Source organism: Zonotrichia leucophrys, chromosome 3, assembly GCF_028769735.1.
Source record: "Zonotrichia leucophrys gambelii isolate GWCS_2022_RI chromosome 3, RI_Zleu_2.0, whole genome shotgun sequence".
Classification (NCBI taxonomy): domain Eukaryota; kingdom Metazoa; phylum Chordata; class Aves; order Passeriformes; family Passerellidae; genus Zonotrichia; species Zonotrichia leucophrys.
In genome coordinates, this window is record NC_088172.1 from 93,900,337 (window position 1) to 93,910,695 (window position 10,359).

General features: G+C 48.9%; 1 protein-coding gene across 1 annotated transcript in view; it reads right to left on the reverse strand.

The window, feature by feature from the left end:
• The window catches only part of KCNK12 (potassium two pore domain channel subfamily K member 12), a 28,876-nt gene extending 19,634 nt beyond the window's left edge, over window positions 1–9,242 (reverse strand). Inside the window, exon 1 of the mRNA XM_064709351.1 lies at window positions 8,825–9,242. Within this exon, the coding sequence (XP_064565421.1) occupies window positions 8,825–9,176 (352 nt within the window). The 5' untranslated portion in view covers window positions 9,177–9,242. The remainder of the gene's footprint in view (window positions 1–8,824) is intronic.
• Between the last annotated feature and the right edge of the window lie 1,117 nt (window positions 9,243–10,359).

Sequence of the window (10,359 nt, forward strand, 5' to 3'; positions counted from 1 at the left end):
TGACTATTTTTAAATTTAATGGTACTGAACAACTCCACCACACCACCAAGACAATTTTGAGCTCATATTTTATCTGGGATTTTCCTGGTCCTCACAGCTCTGCCAGTAGCAGCTTTTGTAAACTAACAAATCATCATATCAAACAGCTTGTTTCTGCCTCCCTTGTGAAAATCACAACTTGGGTTTAAGACCTTTACACTGCTGTCACTCCCTCCTATTTCCATCAGGCTTAAAGCAGATCTGACTCCATGCACATTGAGCATAAATGTGTTTTTTGTTTGACCTCAGGAGAGAAATATATTGCTCCCACAATTCTCAGGCTGAGCAACAAGATGACAGAATATATAATGATGAATAACCAAAGGCATTTTATCTGGCTTTAACTGAAATTTACTGAATTAGTTCCTCACTCGGCTCTTGCATGGACAAATTTCTTCTAGCTGCAGATTAAATTTGCCTGTGTAAGACTTGAGAATGATTGGGAAACATTTGGCCAATAATTTCTAAAGGGGAAGAAGCTGCAGTGGAACAAGCTCAGAAAGGTTAAAATCCAGTGAGGACTTGCTGTGGGGCTACAACTCTTTTCAAGGTATTACTGCCTCTTTCATGCACTTATTATGGAATTTTAAACACGAGCAATAGCAGTGCTCACCCACAATAAGTAATCCTGTATGTTAACATCAAACCATTCAATTTCTTATCTTATTCCACTCCAAAGCTTTAATTACTTGTAAAGGCTGCTAATGCTTTGCCTTGTCTAATGCAATTAGATTTAATTTTCATTCTACTTCTCATTTGATTCAAGAAAGATTGTACTGAAACCTTCCCATGTCTAGGTGTACCAGCCAGTGCCATCAGCAGACCCACTGAGCTCAGGGGGATGTATTTGACATGGTAATAACAAGTGCATTTGTTTTATAAACCTAGTGTGCCAATAAAGCACCTAAGGTAGGATTTCCTAAAGCTCTGCAGACTGGTCTGCTATTGACTTCAGCAGAAACAGGCTATTGAGGAGGTATTTTATTTGTCTGGATTGCTATGCAATTGCCCCTTGGATTACAGCTCTGTTTGTTACTAGAGTGGTTTTATTCACAAAAGGTTTTTATTGTCATTCAAACATTTACTGTGCTCAGGAGGACTTTTCACATTTCAAATGTTCACCAGCATGAACCCTAATTTTTGACCTTAAACATCTTTTCCCAAAATGCCCTGAGATAAGCACTTGGTGCTGACACACTACAAAAACTGTCTCTTTTGATACAGGTAAGCAAGGCTTATTCAGATCATGGCCAAAGGCTATGTTTTCAATAATACCAAGCTGCTTCAGTCTGAAAATTGCATATGAAATGTTCTGAGCTGCTTTTCTGTTCCTCTAACCCTGATGCCACTATGGCAAGAGGCAAAATTCTCTTTGACTTAACAGCTTTAAAGATAAGGTAGTCCTGTGTTCATTAAAATGAAGAAATGACATTGTATTTTCCAGCACACTGCCAGCAGCAGGTAATGTTACACCAAGTTAATTGTCAACAGAACTACCCTGTAATTGTTTTCCTCTTCTCTCCACGATGAAGAGCAATTAAAGCTTGTATAAAAACAAGACACTGTGCTGGCAAAGATGACCCTGTGGTACAAGTGAGAAAAAATTGTGATGTGCGTATGATCTGTGTCAAACTGAAGACAATGAGAGAAGGAGGAAACAAACCAAGAAAGAAATGAGGGTCAATAGCAGGATTAACACCCTGGAAAGGAGATGAGGGTGATGAGGAACAGGGAGAAGCTGTAAAGCTTTACTTCTTTGGTAGTCCTTAACGTGAAAGACTGTAAAGTCAGCAAACAAATATCTGAAAGTTAATCAAGCAAACAAATCACCAGTAGGGAAGGGCATCCTAACTGGAGGAGGGCAGGAGAAGCTGGAGAAGCTCAGGCTGGGAAAGGCAGGTGAGCAGCAGCAGTGGATAAGCACTATGAGAGGGAAAGGGGGAATATCCCCAGGAGAACAAAGTGGGGGAAGGCTCCAGGGGTGGCAGGGCTCCATGGGAACACAGGACACAGAGCTTCAAGCAGGATCTGGCTTTATGAGCCTGCAGCAAGCAGGGCAGCTGATAAGCCCTGCAATTATGATCCCTCACAGGCTCACAACAACAGGGAAGTTGCTTGGTAATGGAGACGGACTGGCTGGAGCCACAGGGGATGGAGAGCTGTCAGAGGGTGCTTGGGCACACCAGGGTCTGCTCTGCAACCACACCTACAAGCTCTGGTAAATGCACAGGGAACTAAAACAGAGGTGTCTGCAGGACTATCACCAAAGACCAAATGGAATGTTGTGCTGAGCAGGAGGTACCTGCTCACTAAGCAGGCATTGCTCCTTCAATGACACAAGCTGGATGCAAAAAGGGAGAATCCATGATTACAAACTCCAGCTGCTCCTTGTTTTGAACCTGAACCAGCACCTGGTAAGTCAGTATAAAATGTCCCCTGGCTTCTGAGATGCTGGATCATATCTCAGATGCTGGACTATATCTCATGTAACGCTGGGCAAAATTTGGTTTATGGATGACTGCTCTACAAAGCTGTGGTGCCTGACATTTAATTTTGAGACCACACATTTCAGTGCTCCAGCTGAGCACCTCACACTCCACATCCACAGCAAAAAGAAATGCAATTTGTTTGTCCTTGACTCCTCCATCTGTTACTGATGTTAATGTTTTGAAACATTTAGCTAGGGGTTAATATTAAAGAAACATCTGAAATGTTTAGATTAACTAATCTGAACTGAAATGCTCTGTAGAGATCATTCGGTTTAGATGGCCAAAGCACAGTGAAAGCCTAATTTTCTGTGGCTGGCATAACCCTACAGGGGCAGGCAAACCCTAAGAAGCACTGAAATTAAAATAATATTTTTCACAATTTTTTTTTAATTTTAGAGTTTTGTTTCAAGTATTTGGGTTTCTCCCTCCTGCCTTCTAGAATAAAATCCCAACAAATTTAGGATCAAAATGATTTAATCATGACCCTTCAGTGGGGACTCCTCAAGTCACCTGTGTAATTACATGGATGTATTCCAAGTAAAGATTTATGTTGCTGCTCTCAACTACAAGAAAGCAAGCTGTGATTTAGATTACTTCTCTGCTCCGAGCACCCAACCTATGCCCACACACTTGGGAAATTCCTATCAGTGGCACCCAAAGAAGTTAATACTCCCATGCAGCTATGGCAAGAAGAAAACATTGCTATGGTGACAGTACTTCATCTGAGGAAAATCAGTGCAGGATCAGAACTCTCCACAGAAATGTGCTGACCATTGACCTGCTGCCCTCTGAGCCTCTTGCTCTCTGTTCTTTATCGAGATTGCCCGAGTGAGAAAATAACTCAGAAATCCAGGGGCACATTGATCAAAGCATGAAGGAATCAGATCTGCCTCAAACACCCTCCCATTCTGCCTGCAGATTGTGTATAGGATGGCAAAGACAAATAACCTGACACTGCAGCTTAATAACACTGCTGGCTCTTCCAGCTGCTTTCTCATTCAGCTTTGTTTGATTATTTCTTAACTTTAAGAAGGTCAGATCTGGAGGCTACTCCCCCCTAATCTGAAACCTCTGCAAAAGCTGCCTGTACAAGCCCCAGGGAACTGCAGAGCCCTGAGGAGGTAACACTGCTGCTGACCATCTGAACCAGATCCCTGAAAGGGCAGCCAGCCCTCACCTGAAGCTGTGGGGATGTCACATTCCTCCATAATGGGCTTTAATAATTGCCCTTCCATGAAATAAAACTAAAAGGAAAAGAAATTAAAAAGATAAAGCCGACTCTGATTTAACTAATAGGTTTGAAATTGCACACCCTGGTTTGTCTGTCACCTTTTGGTTGGGCTGGCCCCACAGACAGCAGGGAGCCAGAACCTCCTGTGGTTGCAGCTCTGTGATGGTGTTCACAGGGGTCTGAGGGTGAGGGAAGAGGTGAGGATCTGACTCCATGTTTCAGAAGGCTTGATTTATTATTTTATGATATATATTACATTAAAACTATACTAAAAGAATAGAAGAAAAGGTTTCATCAGAAGGCTGGCTAAGAATAGAATAGAATAGCAAAGAATGATAACAAAGGTTTGTGGCTCAGCTCTCTGTCAGAACCAGCTGGACTGTGATTGGGCATTAATTACAAACATCCAACATGGGCCAGTCACAGATGCACCTGTTGCATTCCACAGCAGCAGATAATCAATGTTTACATTTTGTTCCTGAAGCCTCTCAGCTTCTCAGGAGGAAAAATCCTAAGGAAAGGATTTTCCATTAAAGACGTCTGCGACACAGCTCTAATTCACATCCTGGAATACAAGACGAAGATGGGACAAATATACTTCCCTCTTAAACCTTCAGACCATCTTGGTTACTTGTGGGATTTCTCACCAAATTATCCTCTGTAGTGTCTGCTCTCACAGATTGCTCTCAACCCCTGGTTCCTGGCAGTGCAGTACAACATCTCACCTGTGCTTACTGAGCTGTCCAAATGTGCTTTGCACATCACTTCCATTAAATTATCACCTCCAGAGCATCAGGACGGGCAGACATTCTCACAGGACTATGATAGAAAGCCAGAGGGTATCTTAGGAGTGAGTGCTTATGGTGCTTAGGCTGTGGAGCACAAGCAGAAATGCTGGACTGGGTGTGCTGGTCCCTGCAGAAGAGCCAGAGAGAAGAAAGTCCAACCCAGCTGAGACCCCAGGCAAGGAGAAAACCTCTGCCAGATCCAGTGAGATGGCAGAAAACACAGAATGCTGTGTCTCTTAAGGGCAGAGGATGCCCCCATCCCTTTGGGTGGAGTAGTCAGTTCACAGGAATATTGAGCAATTTAATAGGATACCTCAGGGATAAGGCAAGTACGAATATGAAGTGAATGCTCACTCCTACACACTGCGTCCCCAACACCTGAAACCCCTGCACAGCTGTACAGAGAGGAGATCCCTGCTTCTTTCCTTCCCAGGGACATTTCTCAAGCACATAACCCAGACTTGTTCCATCCCCAAAACAAATCATCTGCCCACAGTAAAGGTGCTATGAAAAATATTTTAGGGAAAAAAATCCCTTTATATATATCAGAGTGCTTCACTTGACCTCATTTTTAAATGCCTGGTATGGATTTCTATAAATCAATTCTCTCACTTGATTTTTGAAACATGTACTTACATATAAGAAGCTTAGAAGCCAATTTAAGTGGGTCTATGTTTCAAAATGTTTTACTATATAGGCACCTAAGATTTATTCTAACCCTTAAGAGAGGAAAAAAATTTGGGTACAAAGTCTAGACTCATGGACTGAGTCAGAAATCCAGATCTTCAGGCATTCCAGTGTTGCCTGGTGTGCTAGGCAGAATAAATCTCTGCTACCAGAATACAGGGAAAGCTAGGACTGATTACACCTGCATCAGTAACATTTTTACCAGAGAGAAATCTGGTCTGAGTTATATTTTTGCTTTCAGTCTTTAACAAAATGCTGGGTACTTTGGTGGTTTGCATTTGGGGAGGGAAGGAAAAAACTCAACTGAAAACTAAAGTCTACAGTCAGTTAGACCAAAGAATCAAGAATAAATTCCACCTAGCTGCTCCTTAAAGAAATCAGAATAATAATTGCATAGAAACCTAGTAACTTTTGGAGTGCAAAATAATGACTGAATAGATGGTGTAGTCCAACAGTCAGCAATCAGAAGTTAGACTGAAGGATTTTCTTACATAGCTCTGAAAATCCAGATGTGTCTAATGAAAACAGACTCAACATTTCATTATTCAAGCACAAACAATACAGTAATAAAAACTGAATGCCCAGAGTGCTATCAAGAGGGTGTTTTATGGACTGCAAGCCACACACTTTGTGGGCTATTCAGGAAAATGCTTTATAAAATGACAATTTCAACTCTCATTTCTTAAAGACCCCATTAACACGTTTCTCACCCAGACTGTTTGATTGTGTCCCTGATGATTTAGGGAAGTGCAGAACTGCAGCCAAGGAGGCACCTAAGAGAGGGGAGCTGCTTGGCTCTGCAGAGGAGCTGCTCAAGGAGCGTGGATGGAACAGCTCCATCCCAGCCTGGCTACTCAAAACCCTTGTGTTCACAGAAGGGTGAAGAACTGGGAAGGAAAGATGAGTCTTTCTCAGCTCAAACTCCAGGAGAACGTGCAGCCCTGTGCCTGGATTTCAATGTATTTCAATGTATTTCAATGCCTACATGAGAAAGATTTAGTAGTTTTATTAAAACTATTGAGAACAGAGCAAGGGTTTGAAAAAACACAGTGAGATTCCTGCGAGTTGGAATCCTCTAAAGAGGAGGAGCTGAGTAACCTGTGGGTGATTTACCCTTGAGAGACACTGAGTATACTTGCTGTTTGTTAAGCAGTGAGTAAGGAAGCTTTCCTCCACCTCGCTGGGATGGTGCAGTGTTTAGCTGGAGTAATAAAGTTGCTTTGACACACGTAACTGATGAAGCTGTGGAGGAAGGAAAGCTGTTTTGACTCTGCATGTCTGGTAGTTCTTGGCAAGGCTGGGTAAAAACAGCATTCTTGTCAATTAAGCACGACAGGAAAGCAAATCAAACTGCTCAGAGCCAGGATAACGTGGTGTGTGAGCTGACAGGGGAATCAAAGGTAGTCCAGGTGGGTAGGTACATAAATGAACTGGCTGGGAGGGAAAATTGGACCTTGAAAGAATGGCTTTGGAACTGCTCACCCAGGGGACATCTCAGTGCCCTGCCGTTTGGTTTCTCTCATGCTTGGGACCATGAGCCAGAGAGCTTTGTGCACATTTGACTAAGAGCACAGTGTCATGTTTTAGTGGAACAACTAGTTAGTTAATTCATGAGGTTTTCTCACTTTTGTTGGGCAGAACTGTCAGAAATAACCAAATGCAACTGTGTGGTGGAAGAAACCCCGCTGCAACTGAGCTCCTTGTGGGCTCTGCCTCTGTGAGCTGCAGCAGCTTGAAGAGGCACACGAAGAGAAGCAGCACTGAGGTGGGGGCAGCAGTTTCCTCTTCATCTGCAGGGGCTGTGCACATGAAATGTACAGGGTGAAAGCCATGCTGGGATGGAGCACAGCAGCCTCGGGATGCTGGGGTCTGGCAGCCACTGCTCCTGCCAGGCTGTGCAGCTTGGCACCCCCAGAACAGCATCTCTGCCACAGCCTTTGCTGTGCCCACAGGCACAGCTCAGCCTGCATCTCCTCACTCAGAGCTCTCTGAACTCACACCAAGTACTCTAAGCAATCCAGGAGAAAGCACTGCCAGGTAGCATTGCAAGGGAAGGTATGACTTGGGGAGCGCTTGTCAGAACCCAGCCTTTGTTGCACATCACAAAAAAACTCCAGTTTTCAGCCTCCACCTCGCATGTGAGCAGTGACATTACTGCCTCTTGGTTGGTGCCACAGGAACATGAGAAACACAACTCCTGGCTCTGCCATTTACACTCTCACCTGGCAAAACCCCTGCTGAGCTCCTCAGTCCCCCTGCCCAGGTACAAATAACTGCAGGCAGGGCAATGAGGTGGAGAGGAAACAGAAACATTTTACATTCCAGTGACCTCAGAGAGCAGAAGCCAGAGTTGGCAGGAAAGCAGTGTGTTTACACATCACCTGAAGATTTCTGTTTCTCACAGCAGGTGTACTGAAGGAATGGGTTTGTTAAAACATTGGCTTTCTTGTTCACTCATTCTGATCAGTCAAAACAATCTCTTTTAAACATACGTTCCTGTGATGAAGAAAGCTTAGTGCTTAATTAAAACGGTGCTTTAATGACCGGGCTACCAAATGTAATTGCAAAGCAAAAGGTAACTGGATTTTTCAATGCAAAAAGTAACAATACCTGACAACACTGCTCTACTCACCATCACGACTCCATTATAAGGATTAGTCATTATTGATAAAACATTTTCCATACCTAATGAATGCAAATGCAATAACGAGCTGTGAGTTTCTTCCTCTACAATAGACGGAAAACACAACATTTAAGCTCAGAAGACACCTGGCTTCTTAGAGAACTTTAAAACTGGCAGAGTTAAGACTGCTAAGATCTTGTACCAAGGGACAGGGTTTCTCAAGCAATAGTCCAAGAGCAGCAGACAGCCACAGAGTCTAAAACATAATAAAAATACTCCCACCATAACTCATAATTTGCTTTACAAAGTGCTGCTCTTCCTAAACACCTATGGGATAGGAAAAACTGCAGCCGGCTGCAGCGATACACGGTTCTAGAACTGTATTGTGCTACAGCTGGAGGACAGCGACTTCGCGTCTTTAAACACACACACACATCCTAACTTTGCCAGCAGTTAAAGCCGGTACCAAGTTGAGAGGTGAAAGCCTTTCTCGGCTTCAGCATCTCCATCAGCCCGCTACTGCGGGCCCCCGCGCCGCCTCTCCCGGTACCGAGCGCATCCCGGCGCCGGCAGCGCTGCTCGGGCGGGCAGCCGCCAGCCCCGTCCGCTCCCTCGGGCCGGCGGAGCGAAGCAGCCCAGCCGCCGGCAGCAGAAGTTTGCTCGGAGGGACGGAGCTCCGGCAGCCGCGACGGCGGGCGCTGCTGCGAGCCCGCGGGAGCCGGAGCGCGGCGGGGCGGGAGCAGCGCCGGTCCCGGCCCCGTGCAGCGGGATGGGGGGGTTCGAGGGGACCCCCGGGACGGGAGGTCAGCGGGGACAGAGCGACCCGGAGTGGCTGCGAAGCCCCGGTTGCCACAGCAACGCGGCGGCGCCTCTCCCCAAACTTTGGTCGCTATAACGACGGGGCCGCGGCCGCGGCATCTCCCGGACGGGCGGGTCCGCTCCGCGGGGCCGTCGGGGCGGCGCTCACCTATGGTGGAGACCACGGTGCCCACGAAGTAGAAGGCGCCGGGGAAGTCCCAGCGGGGCCGCAGGGCGTCGACGCGGATGCCCGCGGCCATGGCCGCCTCGTAGCTCCGCAGGAAGGCGCGCAGCTCCGGCAGGCTGATGTTGAAGATGCGGCTGAAGTTGTGCAGGGTCCGGTTCCAGCGGAGCTGCGCCGCCGCCTCCGACGGGCTCTCGAGGGCCGAGAAGACGGTGGCGCCGGCGCTCAGGTACGCCGCGATGAGGGCGGCCAGCAGCAGGAACCGCCCGTTGTCCTCGTTGAGGGGCGCCAGGCGCCGCCGGCGGCAGGAGCCCACCGCCCCCCGCGGGGGCATCATCCGGTGCGCGGCGCGGCGGGCGCGGCGGGCGGCGGGCGGCCCCCGGCGCGGGGCGCAGGCATGGGGCGGCGCTGCGCGGAGCCCGGCGCGGCGGCGGCTTCGCTGCAGGGGCCGCGGCTCTGAGTCATCCCCCGGTGGGGCTGCCCGCCCGCCTGGCGACGGCGGCGCCCCGGGGCCGCTGGCCCGGCCCGCCCGCGCTGGGCCCCGGGGCCGCGGGCAGCAGCGGCGCGGGCTGGGCGGCGAGCACCGCCCGGCGCGCTCTGGCCATGCGGGGCGGCGGCGGCGGCGGCCCCGCCGCGGGGGAGACGCCGCGGGGAGGCGGAGGCGGAGGCTCCGCGCGGCGCCCGGTCGACGGCGGGCGGAGGGCGGGAGCGTGCGGCGCGTCCTCCGGGGAGCCGCATCCCCGGCGGGGAGGCACCCGCAGCCCCGCTGCCGCCGGGCCGGGCCGGGCCGCTGGAGCCGCCGCTGCCGCGCCCCCGGGGGCCGCCGCGCCCGGCCGGGGGAGGGATGGGGCGGGACGGGGCCGCCCTGCCTTGCCCAGCCCAGCCCTGCCCTGCCCTGCCCTGCTTCGCCCTTCCCTTCCCTTCCCTTCCCTTCCCTTCCCTTCCCTTCCCTTCCCTTCCCTTCCCTTCCCTTCCCTTCCCACCCCACTTTTCCCCAGTTCCCCGCTCCCCCCGCGGCACCGGCCGGGCTCGGGGGCGCGGCGGGCACGCTGGTCCCCTCGCCATGTGCGGGATGCACCGCGGCCGCTGCGGGGCTGGTTTGGCTTCAAAAGCTTTTCTCTACGCCCCGTACCGAGAGGGTGTTCGTGAGGCAGTTGGTGGTGGTCGGTGAAAGCGCTAATTACTTAACTTCAGCCATTTCTGGATGAAGGAATGGTTGTTTCTGATCTGACTCCACAGATGTAGACCCAAGAAAATGATACATTTTGGGTTCGGTGCCAAATGCCCATTTAATCTTAGCTGGTGTCTGAAAAGTGATTTTTCTCCTCCTAAGATGTTGGATTCTGTCTTTGCTGTTTGCCTTGGAACAAGCACTGTAGCCTTTCTTATCTGTTATGCTGCAGTGAGAACTGCAGTCCTTTCCTGGGAGACTTGAAGTAAATAATTACATTCGTATTTTTAAAATAAAATGAGAATTCTCACTGATAAAGCATTGCAAAGAGGATGGGAGTGATGCCAGT